This window comes from Brassica napus, chromosome A5 (genome assembly GCF_020379485.1).
Source record: "Brassica napus cultivar Da-Ae chromosome A5, Da-Ae, whole genome shotgun sequence".
Taxonomy (NCBI): domain Eukaryota; kingdom Viridiplantae; phylum Streptophyta; class Magnoliopsida; order Brassicales; family Brassicaceae; genus Brassica; species Brassica napus.
In genome coordinates this window covers 27,246,037-27,263,527 of record NC_063438.1, presented here as the reverse complement: position 1 = coordinate 27,263,527, position 17,491 = coordinate 27,246,037, and the positions used below count along the sequence as shown (strand labels likewise).

At 36.7% G+C, this 17,491-nt stretch overlaps 5 protein-coding genes across 6 annotated transcripts; all 5 read right to left on the bottom strand.

Annotated features, from left to right (window-relative positions):
• Positions 1-4,575: 4,575 nt before the first annotated feature.
• LOC111214073 (mitogen-activated protein kinase kinase kinase 3) lies at positions 4,576-9,074 on the bottom strand. The gene is made up of 17 exons (XM_048780109.1): positions 8,652-9,074; positions 8,546-8,584; positions 8,393-8,458; positions 7,573-7,683; positions 7,419-7,499; positions 7,268-7,345; positions 7,090-7,172; positions 6,835-6,916; positions 6,639-6,739; positions 6,473-6,512; positions 6,294-6,353; positions 6,174-6,220; positions 5,842-6,064; positions 5,530-5,757; positions 5,071-5,372; positions 4,922-4,983; positions 4,576-4,821 (listed from the first exon to the last, which is right to left on the bottom strand). Exons 1-17 carry the CDS (start codon positions 8,943-8,945, stop codon positions 4,763-4,765), a joined length of 1,956 nt encoding a protein of 651 aa, XP_048636066.1. The 5' UTR covers positions 8,946-9,074; the 3' UTR covers positions 4,576-4,762.
• Positions 9,075-9,549: 475 nt separating this feature from the next.
• On the bottom strand, positions 9,550-10,565 carry LOC111214071 (uncharacterized GPI-anchored protein At3g06035). The gene is made up of 2 exons (XM_022716102.2): positions 10,322-10,565; positions 9,550-10,136 (listed from the first exon to the last, which is right to left on the bottom strand). Exons 1-2 carry the CDS (start codon positions 10,404-10,406, stop codon positions 9,622-9,624), a joined length of 600 nt encoding a protein of 199 aa, XP_022571823.2. The 5' UTR covers positions 10,407-10,565; the 3' UTR covers positions 9,550-9,621.
• A 100-nt stretch (positions 10,566-10,665) lies between these two features.
• On the bottom strand, positions 10,666-12,030 carry LOC111214072 (50S ribosomal protein L7/L12). 2 transcript variants are annotated; one of them, XM_022716104.2, is made up of 3 exons: positions 11,912-12,010; positions 11,707-11,797; positions 10,666-11,374 (listed from the first exon to the last, which is right to left on the bottom strand). In XM_022716104.2, exon 3 carries the CDS (start codon positions 11,358-11,360, stop codon positions 10,791-10,793), a length of 570 nt encoding a protein of 189 aa, XP_022571825.2. In that variant the 5' UTR covers positions 11,361-11,374; positions 11,707-11,797; positions 11,912-12,010; the 3' UTR covers positions 10,666-10,790. The 2 variants fall into 2 exon arrangements, with proteins under 2 accessions (XP_022571825.2, XP_022571824.2); XM_022716103.2 differs by lacking the exon at positions 11,707-11,797 and having other exon boundaries at positions 11,912-12,030.
• Positions 12,031-12,842: 812 nt separating this feature from the next.
• On the bottom strand, positions 12,843-14,296 carry LOC111214070 (peroxiredoxin-2F, mitochondrial). The gene is made up of 5 exons (XM_022716101.2): positions 14,024-14,296; positions 13,917-13,946; positions 13,674-13,832; positions 13,211-13,305; positions 12,843-13,114 (listed from the first exon to the last, which is right to left on the bottom strand). Exons 1-5 carry the CDS (start codon positions 14,237-14,239, stop codon positions 13,009-13,011), a joined length of 606 nt encoding a protein of 201 aa, XP_022571822.2. The 5' UTR covers positions 14,240-14,296; the 3' UTR covers positions 12,843-13,008.
• Positions 14,297-14,486: 190 nt separating this feature from the next.
• LOC106400578 (3-dehydrosphinganine reductase TSC10A) lies at positions 14,487-16,796 on the bottom strand. The gene is made up of 4 exons (XM_048780108.1): positions 16,191-16,796; positions 15,891-16,038; positions 14,800-15,094; positions 14,487-14,685 (listed from the first exon to the last, which is right to left on the bottom strand). Coding segments are annotated over exons 1-4 (972 nt in total). The 5' UTR covers positions 16,719-16,796; the 3' UTR covers positions 14,487-14,684.
• Positions 16,797-17,491: the final 695 nt, after the last annotated feature.

Sequence of the window (17,491 nt, the reverse complement as noted above, 5' to 3'; positions counted from 1 at the left end):
AGAGACAAGAGGTGCCACTTAATTAAGCCTATTTTCAAAGAATAATTTTTGTAATTGCCAACTTATATGCATGCATGCATGGTTTTCCCCTAATTGGTGCCTGTGATTTATTACATCAAAAATAAAACTATATATAGTATGCATGACACGTAAACTATACATTTTTTTTTTTTTTGTGTAAATGTTAAATTTTATACCAATTTTTAACTTTTTGACAGAAGTTACAAAGAAACTAGTAGCAGAAACATTTAAAAACTAAACAGCAGTGAAAAAACTAAAAATGTAAAACACAACAGATGATGAGAAAACCATAGAAAGAAGCAAAACGAGATTGCCATCACCTCGCCCTTTGTCTTGAAAAGCTATGAACCAAAGAGTCGGACTCGCATTGGTGGGCTTCTAAGTTGCCGCGAGCTACAGAGATGGTCAGTCCTCAAAACCACTCCGCTCCTACAGCTTCATCGAGAGCACACCTCAACTATCCTGCAAAATCAGTGCACACAACGTCGACCCTTTATGAAGACTCAAACGGATGCATTCGGAGAAGACGACCCATCCCAATCGAAACTGGAGGCTGAGGATAAAGGAGCAGCGGAATGCCTCAGCTGATCCGATCTAGCCTAAGCCTGTGCCGCACGGATAGCGACTCCGCACAGCCAGACGAGAAGACAACTCATCCATCGAGACCCTCCACATGAGAAAGAGTTGCTGCTCCCCAAGACGCCAGTTGAAAAAAAAATGACGTTCTACATCAAGAACTCCTGGAAGTTTACACAACACCAGCCGTTGCTCTTATTCGGAAAGGACATGAGAGGTTCAGAGCGCCACACTGTCGAGCATGCGAAGAAGTCAGAGCATCCTCCAGTCTACGAGATACCACAAAGGAGACAGGTGACATCCACAAACAAGAAGATTATAACGCGCCGCCACAAGCTCTCCTAGTGCACCGAGAGAGAGCTTCACGCGCCTCCACCACCAGATAGAGAACTCCAACCCCGCAGCCATCAGGCGAAATAGAAAGACACCAGCACACCACTGCCAGCTTTCTCCACCACGCTGAACCAGGGGCCCAGACCAAATCGGAATCTACAGCAGAAACTAGCCACTTTCCCTGAAACTCCGACCCTGAACTGAAACCATCGACAGACCCATTCCCACCCCATCCGAGATCTACTTTATCGCTCGCAAAACTGTCCAAAAGGGACCGATTTCGTCTGAAAGCCACCAGAGAACAGAGACGCAGTCCCCAAACGCCTTGAACCACCAAAAGTGAACCAGATCTAACCAAATACCACCGGAACTGAGCAGCTAAAGATAGATCTCCCGATTCCGTGCCGCAGCCACCACTTCTTCTAACCCAGCCTCACCGAAACACCATTCCAAACTGAGAACAGGGCTCAAGCATATCGGACAGGAAGAAGATACAAATGGAGCAACAAAAGGAAAGAACAAATAAAGCTATATATAGTATACAAATGAAACTTCAAAGTTTTGGTTTCTCCTTCTGTTGATGACTATTTGGTTTCTCCTTCTGTTGATGACTACTCGTTTGTTACAAATTTAAATTTGAAAATTATTCATTAATTTGTTTTAATGTATCCGTTATCCCCAAAACTAATTTCCCTTTAAAATATAATTTTAGTGGTTTGAATTTGATGTATAAGTGCGATCCTTTTCACGTTTCTTTTCTGAAAGTAGTTTGAAACTTTGCATGTATCTGCTTTTATCCATTTTTAAAAATTTATTTTGCGTTAATCCATTTGCGAAATGTATTTTATATTTACACTTATAGAATGAAACAACTTAACTCGTCGATGTTTGATAAAATCAAGATACACGGACTAATATCAAATCGGTACATACTCCAATCGCCGTCGAGATGAAATTTATTAATTTTAAAATCATAAATGGAAACTCGTACGTTTGTTTGCCTTGGTTAATGATGCTTTTGATGAAAAAAAATGATTATGTTAATTAACTAATCAGTAAAATTGACTGCAACAACTAACAACAAATAAAACTATTTGTATATATATTATTTAGTATGAACAAAAACAGAACAAACTAATTACTTTCACTGCGTATTGAGGACTCAGCACAATTAAAATTCCTATTTGTATAGAAAATGCGCTCTCTCTTAAAACATAAACTACTCCAAAGTTTATCTCCATGTTTGAATATATAAACACAAAGCCATAATAAATCTGACGTTCATGCTATGTCCTATTCCGACCCTCTTTAATTGATCTAATCCAGTAGTCCTAATAAACCTAGTCTTATATATGTATGATTCATGACGCAATCCTCAATTGGTATGTTACAAAATTAGGTCAGACTGTATTATATACAACAATATGCATAAATTTAATTATAAAGACAGAGAGGATGCAATGCAACTGCAATGTGGAAATATAGAGGAGAAACTAAATGACGTCACGCAAAGTAGAATTGGGTATTTTCTTGGTGGCTAAGATGAGCAAAAGGATTGGTAAGTAAAATAAGAATATGGATGGGCTTACAAGTGTATATGCATAAACCTTTTTCCAATGCGCAATTCAACAATTAAAATACATGTAATTTTGTCTTCTTTTAGTACTAGTGGGATGCCTTTTGATTCTTTATGTTGTCACTTTCTTTGACTGGTTAATTAAACTATTTACCTAATTAATTAATTCATGACTTTAAATTAGTGAAACATTATACAAAATATAATTTTCCAAAGTAGAAATAAGCCAATCATGTTCATTCATTTACGTAATGGTAGAGGTGGATGATTAAGTCTGGGCATAGTTAAGCTGCGAGCCAATATCTTTTCATATAATTTATGTTTGTTAACTTACATAATATAATATTTGGACACAAATCCGATTATAACCAGTAAAGTAATCAAATTTGGATTAAATTCATGCATTTTAGCTCGGAGAAAATAATATTTGGTATCCAAATATTTAATTATTTGCACTTTTCGTTATTGATAACTAACTTATGTCATATTTTTAAAAATTATTTAATATTGAAATTGAAAAAAAAAAACTTGTAACACCACATTGATATAGATATTTTCATTAAACGCTCTATTTTAAACTTTCGTGTATCCCGGGGCCCATGTCGTAGTGAAACATGGCGACACAACCAAATCGTAGCAACTCTAGTGGTCGACTCTTGTCCTAACTTAGTTGCTTACTTGCTTTGCATATTAATTTAAAACTTGTGCATGGTTTAATGACGTTCATCTTCGTTTAATAATTAATACATTTATACATATCATATATTATAATGATTAGGAAGAAACATACATTTAAACCAACGAGGACCTCCACAAGAAGTCGGGAGATAATAATTCTTGGACACGAATTTAAAAGGTGTGTTTTTTAAATAAAGGCAAAAAAGCATTCATCATAATTTAGCAAAAAAAAAGCATTCATCATAGCTTTTTATATACAAACAACAATTCATAGTTTTGTGAAATTATTTTGGATAATGCACTGCAAAATTCGTAGGACCCAATCAGATTTCAGAATTTGAGTTATGTGACTATGTCCACGTGAAATATGTCGAGCAATATTATATATAATTTTTATCATTATCGATCATTCATATCTTAGGCTAAACTTAGTTTCACGTACATTACTTATTATTACACGACGTAAACAAATAAAAAATATGTTTCTGAAATACGAATCTCTGAAACAATATGTTTCTGAAATAATCAACAATATGATTGATCGTTAAACCAAACATTAACGAGAAGTACTTGGGTTCCAATAATGTTTTTATTACAGAAAAAATGTAAAACACACAGAAAATAAAAGTGACGTATAAAAGGAGTACCTCGCTCTCCTATATCACTCTCAAATCATTAGATAGGGACTGGTCGAGAGCGTACACAAAACGTAAATAAAATCACAAAAAAAAAAAAAAAATTACAAAACGTAAGTATATCTACAAATGTCAATGCTTCAATCAAATACGGGCCAAAGTCCAAACACTGAAAAAGGAAGAAAGCATAAAATCTTAACGTCGATTATTACTAAGATATGGAAGAGAAAATCAAGAAACATAAAAGCATGAAGATCTTCATGTTTCTCTCTTTCTTTTTTATTTGGAAATTTGGGCAGCTTTTTTTGACATCCCACCCTCCAACCAAACACTATGTATGTAGATAATTCAACCATAACACTAAATCAAACATTATGGGTTTATTTTCTTCCTTTTATGTTTTTAATGAGTGATTGACTGAACAACGGTCATGTAAAGGAGAAGAAAGGCAAAGAAGTAAACATGTTACGTTGGAGAGTCCATTTTGTCTGTGTGATTCCAACATTTTCAGTATTTATGACATTCATCTGTATACTTTATTTAAAGAAGTTAAATTCATATCTCTGTCTGTATAAGACCACTATATTAGTGTACATATATTATCTGTATTTATCTTTTCATAGTATTTTTAGCTAACGCTGACAAAATTTAATTAATTAACATGAATCAACTGGAATGAAGCTGGGCTGTTTCATTTTGTTTGGTATTTTTAGATGGTTGATACTGTCTTTTAACTTTTGAGTGAAAGTTAAGATATATATAAGTATATAACTAGAATAAATTATTTTTGATCATTTAAGAACTAACTACACATATAGATCAAATGTAATAATAGTGATGAAAACCACCCCACCAAAAAAAAAGAAAACAGTAAAAAAAGGAACAGAGTGATATTGGGTTTACAAAAGAGAGAAACATACAATGCTTCTCTTAACCGTTCTCTCTATCCTTTATGAACTGATAATGGAGACTTCCCTCCTGCACCACCATGTCGCAGATTCTCTGCACAAATTATTTATATTACGATAAGTTACAAAAAACTGTTTTTAAAATTCAAAACCGTTACTAAAAATGTTTATAGAATCGAAGAGAAAACACTTGCCTCGATGCCTTTCAAGCTCTTCATAGAGTTCTTCTTCCCACTCTCTCCGCATCTCTGAAAAACTGCAGGCGGATTCAAAGAAGGAAACATCAACATCAAAGAAAAAACAAAATTTTAAGGTTTTATTACTTCAGCGAGAGCTAACTCACCAACGGCTATTAGTTACTGCCTTCTTGGTTGACTCGTTGACTTGAGTTGGCTCAGTTTCTGGCTGCATCACTCTGCTTGTGTTCAGTGTACGTTTTGAGCTCTTGAATGGGCTGGGCATTGCATCACTGATAGCTGAGAGACGTCTGCTTGGAAGTCGTTTAGGTGATTTGCTTATAGTTGGTAGGTTTGGTAACTTGTAGTTGTTGGTGGTGTCTCCAAGTGCACCTTGTGGTATCCCTGGATTCATAGCATTGTGGAATTCTTCAAGCAGGGGGGTCTGCAACCTTTTCAAATCTTGAGCCTTGACAACAGATAAACCAAAAACAGAACAAGTGATCAAGATTCAGATATTCATCACAAAACCTCACTTAGTAGCAGTAGCAAATGAATCTGAGAAAACATGAATCATGCATAGTATTATCTGATTTCTCACTAAGGTGCAGCAAAGAGGGCCTTACCTTTTCATCCAAAAATGATTTTATTTTCAGCTCTGTGGCTTTATAGTCATCCTCTGCCACATAAGAGCTACCAGCAAGTGTTAAGCTGGTTTCCTCACCACATGGAACACCAAATTTGAGTTCAGCAGGTTGGTAAGAAAGCATGTTAGATTTACTTCTCATCACTTCTGGGCTTTCGTCAAACTTGCATGACCAGTTATCCGTGGAGTCACACATGGGATTAAAACTCTGTTAAAGAGTTCAAAAGGTTTCTGTCAGTGTGTAACTGTAATCAAACAGACATTTTGAAAATTTGAAGGATAGGTTGATCACCTTGTTTAAATCTGTGGATTGTGACAAAACATTGTTGCTGACTGATGAAATGTTGCAGAGATCATCCATATCGATCTGACAAAGGTCATCAGAGTCGCCATCTCGCCAACCAAATCCTGAGTTATTTGACTTCTCTGGGTGTATAAGGGAACTTCTCAAGCTTCCGAGTTCACATACATCCTTCAAGCCTGAACAAGTTGACCTCCTCATCAAAGAGTTTATCCTGGAACAACAAATAAATAGGAAAAGTGAAAAAAGGAATCAAGAAACCAAAATCATGGGTAGAGTAATAAGAACGAAAATTGAAAGTAGAACTGTAAAGAGAAACTTACGAACTCCTGACACTATTTCCTTGTATGGCTATTGGGTTTTCGCATTCCTGATATATTTGAAAGGATGTCAGAAGGGTTGAAAAACTAGAACATAGTTCACTGCATGATTAATGTACTAACCGTAAAAGAATTATGGAACGCTGGATGAGATTCCATGTGCTCTCCAGTGACAAAGGGATGCTGAAATTTTTTAACCAGATGTCAGCACTATAAGCAACAAAAATAATTGTGTTGTGCCGTGATAGTAAGGACCAATTTCATGACTATTTAAAGTGTACAAAACATAAGATTCACAACACCTGAAGCAATTCGGATGCAGAGAGTCTCAAGCTTGGTTCCCTGCAAAATATAATACCTCTTATAAATAGGATAAGAGAAATAAAAGCTCTCTTGAAATGGAAAGGTGGACATCCGTCTTTACAGGCTCTATCTCTAGATAAAGACAGAAACGAACTTATGACTTACTTGTGTAAGCATTTCAGTAGAAAGTCTTTAGCCTCTGGTGAAAGGTCTTCTGGAATTGGTGGATGAGCTTTTGTTCTACCAATATGAAGGACAGCGGCAAACTGGAAAAAATAACTAGTTAGGTTTCTAAAGAATAAACAGCAGCGTATGCATCAACGATATTGGAAAGTGTCTTTCACCCTGTGGATATGCCTACCTGCTGATACTGCTCGCTCCAGGGAGGTTTCCCTGTAGCCATCTCGATCACAGTGCACCCAACACTCCATATATCAGCAGAGCTTCAGATTTAAGAAGAAGTTCAGACGAAAAGTTGCAATACACAAGGGAAAATAGATGAAAACCCATTTCCATAACATTTGTAATCTATCATCTTACAAAAAGTTAGAAGCTTAAAGAAAGTAGGAGATTGGGGGAAATAAGATGACTAGTATGGTATTCTACAAATACTTACAAGCTATGACCAGTCTGGAGAATGACTTCCGGAGCCATCCAATACGGCGTTCCCTTCATAGATTTAGCACCATTTACAGTAGCCTGGAAGCATAACAATTACAAATTTTAGAGTAGTGAAAAAAAAGAGGCAAAATATTGAAATATGACTAAAGAGAGAGAGTGAAGCACAATCGTACTAGCTCTACAACTTTCTTGGAAGCACCAAAATCTGCGAGCCTGATGCACCCTTTGTTATCGACCAATATATTAGCCCCCTAGAAGAACGTGACAAGAGTTATTTTAAGCCACCACAGGTCCATAATCATATGTTGGAAAATAGAAAAGCACCTTAATATCTCTATGCATGATCTCATTCTTGTGAAGATACTCCAAACCAAGCAAAAGTTGCTTTGTGTACATTATTATTACCTATTCATAAAAATGTTCAGCACAACATTAAGTAAGCTCAAACGTAAAAGTCAGGTGAAGTAAGGATACTCACAGGTTCAGGAAAAGATCCAAACTTCTCCAACAAAGATGATATAGAACCACCCGGAACAAACTCCATCAAGATATTCAACGAATCACTCTCCCTTACTGTACCCAAGTATCTCTAAAAACAAAAACAAAAATTAAGATAATTGGCGCTCTTATTTTTCTTTTAATTACCAGGAGGTTTGGCCGAAGCCTTAGAGCATCTCCAACCATTAACACTATTTTAGTGTAATTTCAACACTAAAAACAAGCTTTTCTCCAACCATAACACTAAATTTCACACTAAAACTATTTTATAATATTCTAGGTATTAATTTTTTTATTTATTATTTATTTAATTATATATTTTATTAATAAAATAAGTAAATAGTGTTTTAGTAAGATGAATAATGTTTTAGTGTGGTGAATAGTATCGTGAAATTTTAGCTTTGCACTAAAATAGTGTAATTTTTGCAGTTAGGTTGAAAAAGTTTTGGTGTAAAAATCACACTCAAATAGTGTTTTGGAGTTGGGATGGAGACAGTGGCGGAGCTAGATCTCACGTTTATATGGGTCATAACTCATTTATTAGAGACAAAAATATACATCTATGTAGTTTGAACCTAGGAACATGTGGGTCAATAGGAGAGATCAACATGTAAAATAGCCTTACAAGTTTATATTTATTAATTTCACATGGGTCATTTGACCACCATGCTTCTAAGGTGGCTCCGCCACTGGATGGAGAAGACCTTAGTTTATCCAGGCCCCAAACCACATCATGTAATATTAGTTTCCTTCCATTCAATCTAAACAAAGGAAAGAACTAAATAGATGAGACTACTCACAACAATGTTTGGATGTGAAAGGTTCTTGAGAAGTCGCACTTCCTCCTCAATCTCTCGAATGTGACCCTAAAACAACGATGACTCATCCTTAAATTACAAACTCAACACAAAGATTAAAACCACTGAGAGCTAGCAAAGCGATGGAAAACTCACCTGAGTCTTCTCCTTCGCATTATTCGGAGCGATTAAAACCTAACAAACAAATAAAAATCAGTAAACGAATTTAATCAATTTTAAACTAAGAATCTTCAAATCGAACCTGTTTAATCGCGAGAAGCTCGCCGGAATCGAGGTTCATCCCCATGTAAACCCTCCCGAAAGCGCCGCAGCCGATTAACTCCCCCTTTCTCCACCGAATCGCCGGCGCTTCCTCCTTTCTCGCCGGAGCGGGGAGTCCCGGAGGCGTCTTGCTGAAGAGTCCGATCCGAGAGCTGCGGATGCTGGAGTTGATCTTCCCGACGAATCCGCTCAGACCTCCTCCTCCTCCGTCGTCTCCGGCTAGAGATGACCGGAAAACTAACGATCGGCGAACCGATCCGAGGATATCTTGCATCGTTGGTGATTTCGTTGTAGAGATTAGTGAAGATTCATCGGCGTCTTCGTGAATGTTGAGAGAGGAGGGAATGAGAAACTCGATCTGTAATTCAAAATTAAAGTGGAGCTTTTTTTGTGATTTTTGATTTTTCGTTGGGGAAAATAATTCAAATCGCTTCGTTAATGGGCCTTGTGTATTGGGCCTTACGTGAAGTTCGCACGTGTCAAGGAGCCAGATCGTGTGTCGGCCGTTGAAATTCATGTTGTCAATCTCCACCAAACTTACCGACAAAAAGTATATATTAAAATACATGCTATTATTATTAATCACATGCAAATTTTGCTTTAGCTTTAATCTTGTTTTGTCGGATTATTACGTTTAAATTTGAATTCAAGCTATAATCTCACTCTCCGCTTAAAAATAATCTATGTTTTGAAAAACAAATTGTATCAAAAATGTTTTTTATTTAAAAATAATGATAGATTAAAATTTTGAAAATTAATTATTTTTATTGAATTATAATTAGCTTACAATTATAAAATACTTAATCAAAAAAATTGTTTATAGTTAAAATTTAAGATGTTTTAATATGTATAAAAACTTTTAAAAGAAGTGAAGTAAATAACATAAGCAAAAATTATTCTTGAGACAAAAAAAAAACTCATGACATGTGTTATGTGGTAGATCTCTCTCATCAACAGAGGAAGAAACAGAAGGACAACATGAAAGCAAGGAAGTAACTAAAGAGGCCAACACTAAAGGTGAAGCCATTAGAATCCTGTTTTGTAGCTGGAGAATAGTTTCCTTCAGGTGTGTTGGTGGTGAGAACCACAACGATCCAGTCATCTTCTTTACCAATACCCATCCCTGTAAACTTGGAATCGTTCAAACTCATGGAGTATTGCGACTTGGTGAAGTTTGTGAGGACGAGGCTTGACTCTAGACGAGGAACACACGCCGGCATAATGGAGCCGTCTCTTGTGTCTGAGACGTTTAAGTGGCATTTAGCTAGAATATTAGGGTAATCTGAGAACTGTGGCTCGGTTCCAGGTACTGTGGCTGAGCCGGTTTCGTTGGTGCATGGTTTGTTCTTGAATTGATCAGCGAGTTCGTCGGCTAGACACTCTGCGTTTTTGTTCTTGTTTAAGGTTGTGAGGTTCTGTGATGTTCTGTAGCTGTTGATGCCTGTGAAAAGAACGTCCTCTTCATCTGCAAAGTCGAGAACTATAAATCAAAATCTATATACTTTGCAGGATCATATTCACAAGTAAATCTTTTTTAGAAAAAGTACAGATTAAAGATCTAAATGAAGTGAAAGGAACAGATCAGATCAGATCTAAAAACATCCTAAGTAAATCAAGAACAAGAAAGTCATGGAAGGGAGAGGAAGTTACCAGTGTCGCTGAGCACAGTGCGGCTGAGGAAGAGAATGACGACGGAGAGAAGGAGAAGAAGTGGAAGCTTGTTGTTAATCGCCATTGGAACTGATTCGAGAACTCTTTTTTGATAGATTTTTTTCTTTTCTTGGCGATGAATAGCTTTTATTTACTTATATAAAAAGAGAGCGTGAAAATGGTTGCTTAGCTTTAACTCTTTGACAGTTGTGTTTTTGATTCTGTTGTGCTTTACGTGTCTTACTTGATTGTGACGCTGCGTCGACCACTTAAGCTCCTATACGATGTCGTTCTGTTCTGAGTAGGGAGGAACAAGAACAAATGTGGCAGGATATAAAACTCACTAAACCAAACACAGTTTAAATTCAAAACCAAGTTCTTGTAATGGTTTAACTGATTTGTTATTACATTGCAAGTGCCAAGATGTAACCAAACACAAGAAAAAAAAAACATAAGTGTTCAAAGTCACTTACTCCATAACCGCGACTCCACCTACAGCTTTGATCTTCTCTATGATTCCATTAGCTTCTTCCTTCGTCAGACCTTGTTTAATCACCACAGGCACTTTCTCCACAAGCTCCTTCGCCTCCTTGAGACCCAAACTCGTGAACGCTCTCACTTCTTTGATCACTTTGATCTTCGCAGCAGTATCAAACTTCTCCAGCTTCACATCGAAAGACGTCTTCTCCTTCTTCTCCTCAACTTTCGCTCCTCCAGCCTCCTGTTTCGCTCCCACACTCATGCCTTGGGATGAAATCATCTGTTGTTTAGGAAGCCTCAGGTGTTCGTTGAGTGCGGGACCGATCTGTTTCCGCTCCTCTGGAGACAGTGCAGCTATACGCTCAGCTAGCTCCACGATCTTGCTTGAAGGCTGGGGTCTCGGACCGTAGGGATCGTAAAATGATGGGTATTTGTATTTCTTGGGTTTAGGTTTGGAGACAGTGTCTTGCTGCAAGAAACGCACTTGCGCAGACCAGTTTAGTTTGGATTCGCATTGGCGAGAGTGAAGGTTCCTGACAAGTGATATAAGCTTCTTCATGACTCTTAACAACTCTGTTACCATACAAACGTCAAACAAAGATCATTTCAAGTGACGGTAAGGACAAAAAGAGAATGATTTTACTAAATGCTGTTTTTGACCAACGCGAAGAAGAGATCGAAAACCACAGAACGAGATTGATTAATGCTTACATGATGATCAATATAAGCGTGAAGATTTGGCCTATTTACAGCAATTATCTGATTAAACTACGAACACATGTGTACTGTATCAGTTTCGGCTCAACGGTTGATCAAATCTATATAGCGTTTATCACAAGATCAGTGGAGCAAATTGAAGAAGAAGCACACAGAGATTCATAAGACCGATTCGCACTTCTACATACCTTAAAACTAATTCGATTCACCAGGTCTAATCAGATTCAATGGTCTAGCGTAACACAATGATCCGTTCTGATTACTGAGAAGATCCAAAACCTAGAGAGCTCGCAAGTTTATCACAGTCCCAAAATCAAAACAATGGGATCCATAAATTGTAGACCTATGATGGTGAGGATAAGAGCTCTGAAAAGAAGTTGAGGAATGGCTTACCTCCGGCGCGATACGGTTGGAGAGAGACGGCTAGCTTCGCCGGGGCAGAGATATGGTGCAGGTGAAGAGGGAGAGAGAGAGAAACGAGAGGGTTTAGAGTGAACCTTCATTTCTTTGGGCTTTTGATATATGGGCTAAGCCCAATAGATTCTCAACAATAAAATTGTATTTTGATAAATGGGCTAAGCCCGATAGATTAGTATCCCTTTCTTCAATTAAAAATTTCTAGCATTTTTGTTGTTTTTAAAATAAATGTTTTACAGTTTTCAATGTATATTTTGTTTAGTTAATATTACCTCTGTTTCAATTTATTTGTCGTTTTATTTTATGTTTATACACACATATTAAAAAAACATTTAATATGTGTTTTCGGTTTTCTATGTAAAATTTATTAATAATTAATGTTGTATGACCAATAGTAATATATCTTATATTTTTCTATTGGTTGAATTGTGGTTAGGTAAATAATTAATGATGTTTTTGTTTAGAAAATATAAGAAATTAATGGTTTTCTTAATTTACGTGCATAGCTGTAAAACGACTTATAATAAAAAACGGAGGGAGTATATTTTTAGAAAAAAACATCATTAATTATACAACTAACTATATTTCAACCAATAGAAAACTAAAACGAAGAACATTGTTATTAAATTTTTCATTGGAAACACAAAACTACACTTATAATGAATACAAATTTTTAACTCTAAAACACAAATAATATGAAATTGAGAGAGTACTCAGTTTGAAATATCAATAATTACATTTTCTTGAATGGCTATTAGCTTACAATCATTGGAAAGTTTAAATTTACTAAAATTATGCATTTAATCATTAAAAATTAGCTGTATTTTTAAAGTAAAAATCTATAAAGTTTCTCTTTGGAAAAACAAATGGAGTACTCTACCATGTCATGATGTACATTTGCTGAGAATAGGCAAGTAACAAACATTTTTATTGAAAAGAAAACAAGAACCAAGAAAAAGTAGAGTTATTAACTTGGTGTGATCCTTTGGTGATGTTCGGATCAAACTTATTTTCACTCTCGCAACTTATACAGAGGAAACAACAGACGCAAGAAAAACTTGTTGAAACATTTTTTAGATCTGTCCTAAAATAACTTCGGCTCCTGTCACCTTGAAGTCAGACGGTGCTTCTTCCACGTTCACAGCCTTCACCTTACCGTCTTCTACATAAGCCGACCATCTGCACATTAACATCACACAACCAAACCAATCTGTAAGAAAAATGGGTTCAGGGATATGAAATTTATTACAAACGAACTTTTGCAGTGGTGTTTACCTCTCAGACCGAGGGCCGAGCAATGCAGCAGAGAGATCCTTGTCTAGCCCCAAGCTTTTATGGAATTTCCCATCAAAATCTCCATAAAACTCAATCTGATGTTGACAAGTTTCAAGATCATCACACTAAGTCATTCTGCTGGCATGTAATGAAGATATACTATATAACTAACGACAAAGACAAACACGCAAAATGAGCAAAGTGTAAACCATGAATATATCTAGCAAGGAAAATGATAATGATAGTCAAATAAGTATTATGGAAATTGCTAATGAAGCAAGTTTTTCTAACAATAGAACCATATATTTAATAATCATCTAACCATAGAAGTCTTTTAGTCCATAAGATTGAGACAATAACCAATGTGAAACATGGAGTAACATACTCCTATCTACATATAATATATAGCAATCAACACTTAGAAGTGAACTAAACATCACAAAAAAAAGGTCTAATCACTTACAGCATCTTTGGCACCAATCTTCTCTGCCCAACCATTTATGGTATACGGATCATTGACAGAGACGCAGATGATGGAGTCAATGCCTTTGGCTTTGAACTTATCCATGTGGCTCTTGTAGCTTGGCACATGCTGCTGTGAGCAGACTCCAGTGTAAGCTCCCTACATACACACAGTGATCAAAACTTAGAAACCTGATCAATCAAGACATGAGAAATATTAAAAGATATGATTTTTTTTTCTTACAGGAAGTCCAAAGATGACGACTTTCTTCCCCTGTAACCAATACCAAACAATAGTCATGTCAAAAACAAACTGAGATTACCCTTTACTCGAAAGTCTTAGAATTTGACCTTGAAGATATCTGACAATGGTGTGGTGGAGAATTTGGAGGAAACGCCTTCGTCCCAGCTGCGAGCTTTCTGGAGGGAAACGCCTGGAGCCGCCGAGGTTATGTCCGTGCCCTCCGAGAGCTTTGAGAAAGCCCTTGATAAAACTCCGATCCGGGCACTACTTGCGGCGGATCTCAAGGCCGGTGAGTTTCTTAGCTTCAGAATAGACATCGCCATCGCTGTCTGAAAATGAGAACGTGTCTCCGCCTCTTGGTTCGTTTCGATTACTGTATAGTCTCAACCATTTCTGAAGAAACATCTTGCCGTTTCGTAACACACCGGTCAAACTGTACGCTGTTTTCACAGGCTTCCCGAACAGCGCTCACTTTTTAACGTCACGTTTTGTATAGATTCCAACAAAAATCTCATAGTTAGGTGTTAACCTAACTGTTGGTTCATCTCAACTTCTTACGAAAACATCACATTGTGAAGAAAATTCATTTCTTGGCCAAGTAATAAGAGTGAGAGAGGCTAATACATTCAAATGACTTTTTTTAGATTCTCTACAAAGAACGAAAACACAACTTGTTCTGAGACTGTCATGAATCCAAAAAACTATCAGCAAGAGTTGCCACCAGTGTTTCTTTAGTTTCTGACGAGCTATGATATCTCTCTCTAGCTCTCTGAAATTGCAAAAGAGAAGTAAGATTAGAACAATAAAAAATAATAACCGATATATAGCAGGCAAGTGAAAAAGAATTACGATTTTGAACAGCTTGCGGGTATCAGGTACTTACTATTTGTTTTTGGTTTTGCTCCACTTTTCGATGGCATTGTACCAGTCCCATTGGAAAAAGAGTGCGACCAACCTTATAGGCCCTGCGGTTATAACTTCAAGAAAAGCTAGCCAGAAAGATCTTTGAGGCGACATGCCGGTTGTGGCGAGAGACAGTAAGAATCCTTCAAAGTTGCATGAGACAGTGAACTTTCCTGCTTTGATTCCATCCATAGCTCGTCTGGCTACTTCTTCTGTTTTCATTGAACCAGAGGATGCAGCTATTATGGCAGTCACCTCAGGTCTGCTCTTCTGTTCTGAGAAACCAAAAAAAGGAAAATCAAAATAAACTCTTATCATCATCTTCAGCTTCATAATATTGAACCAAGCAACCTCAGAGCATCAGTCAACAGAGTATTAACTTCTTTCTCAAAGAGAGAAAAGAAAGTCTTCCCAGATGCTACCATCGCATAAACTACATCTCCTTTATGCATCACTTATTCTCTTCTACACAGTAGTATCACACGAACCACATCAAAGCAGAAACTTCACTCAAAACACTTTCGAAGTCAATACACAGTATTCAACAGAGCACTTTATCAGTCTCTCCTAGCAGGCAATTTCGTAACAAAGAAGAGAACGAGATACAATTACTCAGGCCAGACAGATAACGGCACATTTCTGATCAGAGCATCACTACCTCCCATTACACATCCCTTATTCTCTTCTAATAGTATCAGCCATTAAAGCAGAAACTTCACTCTAAAGTCTAAACACTTTCATAGTCAACACTCAGTATTTAACAGATCACTTTATCAGTTTCACCTAGCAGGTAAAAAGAGAAGAAAATGAGATACACTTATCTAGGCCAGAGAGACAAAGACGCAACTTTGATCACATATAACAACTAGATCAACAATAGTTTCATGTCTTCATATGATCATATCTCCAAACCATATAGTACAACGTTATGTAGTCTCTCTCCATTTTCCGCTTAGTATAAGGAAACTCATTAGTTGCCTAACCCTACCTCCTTTCATGTGCTATTATACTCTAATAGTCCATACATTTTCACAATGAATCTAAACAAAAGCTTCAGAGTATAGTCTTTACCTTCCTCAAAACCAGGTGTATCAGTGTCAGGAGGAAAAACAAGAGTGACATGAATATCATCAGCAACAACTTCTTGCTGCAGTGACTGCGCTAAACCTTGTAGCCCAAACTTACTCGCTGAATAAGCAGCATATCCATAAACACCCACCTAGACAATAACAAACCAAACCTCTTTCAACAATCTATCCATAGAAACTGCATCACCCAAAGCTAATTCAACGATTCGACTCATGTAAAAATCTAATCTTTTCTTTTTTTGAATGAAATAAAAATCTAATCTTTTTGAATTGTGAGACGAACCTGACCAGCCTGAGATGAAACTAGAGAGATCGAACCCGGCCCACGACCTTCCCTCCCCTTCATCCTCGGCAAAGCAGCCTTAATCACATTAAAGCTCCCAACGAGATTAACCTCAATCGTAAACCTCACATCCTCCACGCTATGCTTCTCGAGCTCTCTCGCCGTGAACACCCCTTGATTGACGATCAACACATCGATCGGACCCGATTCCTCAACAGCCTTCGAAACGGCGTCGTAATCGCGGACGTCGGCGGAGAAAATTGCGACTTCGACTCCGGTGGCGAGCTTTATGGATCGTTTGGCTTCTTCGAGCTTTTGGGGGGATCGAGCGAGGATGGAGACGCGAGCGCCTTCCGAGGCCGCGCGGTGGGCTAGTGCGAGGCCGATGCCGCTGGATCCGCCGGTGATGAAGACGTGGCGGGACTTGATGGGGATTCTGATGGGTTTGGGGCGGACGATTAGGGATAAGATAGCGAGAAGGGAGAGTGGGATGATGGGGATGAGGAGGAGGAGGAAGGAAGGAGACATTGACGCCGTTGAGAGATTGGATCTCGTTGGCGATTGTGAAGCTCACTGGAGAAGAAGAGAAGAAAACAAAAACCGGATTGTGGAATAAACCAACGAACCAAAATGCCCGGTTAAGGATTTCTAACTGAACCGGTTGTTCAATTTCTGGCGGTAATTTTCTGTTATTTTAGTTGAATAAAATCCATTATATATTTATATATGATTTCACTAATATCAAATACTTATTTTAATATATTACTAGATTTCCACCCGCACAACCGTGCGGGTATATATTTTCACATTTATATATGTAGACATTTGTTTAACATAATTATTATATATTTTTAATGTTACTCACATATTTAAATGTTTGTATAATTATGCCAAATATAATAATTTTATAGTTTTCATGCTGTAAATTAAACTCATCACATATATATATATATATATATGTTGCTTATTATATATTTGTCTTATTGAATTTGCGTTTGATTACTAAACTAAATTTTTTAATGCATGAAACAACATATATGAAAACAATTTTGTATTTAATTTATTTATAATCATGATCCGTAATTAAAATCGCTAGATTTTTTTAGTAATTTCTAATGTTTATTAACTTTATATAATAAATTACTGTATATTAAAAAGTTTAAGATAAGTTAAATTTTTATACATGTATTATATAGTTTACTAATATTAACCCGTTCTTCCAACATATTATATTTTTAGCATAAATATTTTATATTTATGAAAATAAAATATGTTAACTTATCAATTTAAAATAATTTTAT

What these genes read in the sequence shown, in the direction of transcription:
- LOC111214073 (XM_048780109.1), bottom strand. Translation starts at nt 8,945, where the DNA reads ATGCAAGATATCCTCGGATCGGTTCGCCGATCGTTAGTTTTCCGGTCA. An exon ending in AATCATTTTTGGATGAAAAG is followed by an intron (nt 5,373 to 5,529) that starts GTAAGGCCCTCT and finishes TCTGTTGTCAAG; the next exon opens with GCTCAAGATTTGAAAAGGTT. An exon ending in GCAGTAACTAATAGCCGTTG is followed by an intron (nt 4,984 to 5,070) that starts GTGAGTTAGCTC and finishes ATCCGCCTGCAG; the next exon opens with TTTTTCAGAGATGCGGAGAG.
- LOC111214071 (XM_022716102.2), bottom strand. Translation starts at nt 10,406, where the DNA reads ATGGCGATTAACAACAAGCTTCCACTTCTTCTCCTTCTCTCCGTCGTC. An exon ending in CACTGTGCTCAGCGACACTG is followed by an intron (nt 10,137 to 10,321) that starts GTAACTTCCTCT and finishes TCGACTTTGCAG; the next exon opens with ATGAAGAGGACGTTCTTTTC.
- LOC106400578 (XM_048780108.1), bottom strand. Translation starts at nt 16,718, where the DNA reads ATGTCTCCTTCCTTCCTCCTCCTCCTCATCCCCATCATCCCACTCTCC. An exon ending in TTTCATCTCAGGCTGGTCAG is followed by an intron (nt 16,039 to 16,190) that starts GTTCGTCTCACA and finishes GTTATTGTCTAG; the next exon opens with GTGGGTGTTTATGGATATGC. An exon ending in TACACCTGGTTTTGAGGAAG is followed by an intron (nt 15,095 to 15,890) that starts GTAAAGACTATA and finishes TTGGTTTCTCAG; the next exon opens with AACAGAAGAGCAGACCTGAG.
- LOC111214070 (XM_022716101.2), bottom strand. Translation starts at nt 14,239, where the DNA reads ATGGCGATGTCTATTCTGAAGCTAAGAAACTCACCGGCCTTGAGATCC. An exon ending in TCGTCATCTTTGGACTTCCT is followed by an intron (nt 13,833 to 13,916) that starts GTAAGAAAAAAA and finishes GTGTGTATGTAG; the next exon opens with GGAGCTTACACTGGAGTCTG. An exon ending in CTCGGCCCTCGGTCTGAGAG is followed by an intron (nt 13,115 to 13,210) that starts GTAAACACCACT and finishes GTTAATGTGCAG; the next exon opens with ATGGTCGGCTTATGTAGAAG.
- LOC111214072 (XM_022716103.2), bottom strand. Translation starts at nt 11,360, where the DNA reads ATGAAGAAGCTTATATCACTTGTCAGGAACCTTCACTCTCGCCAATGC.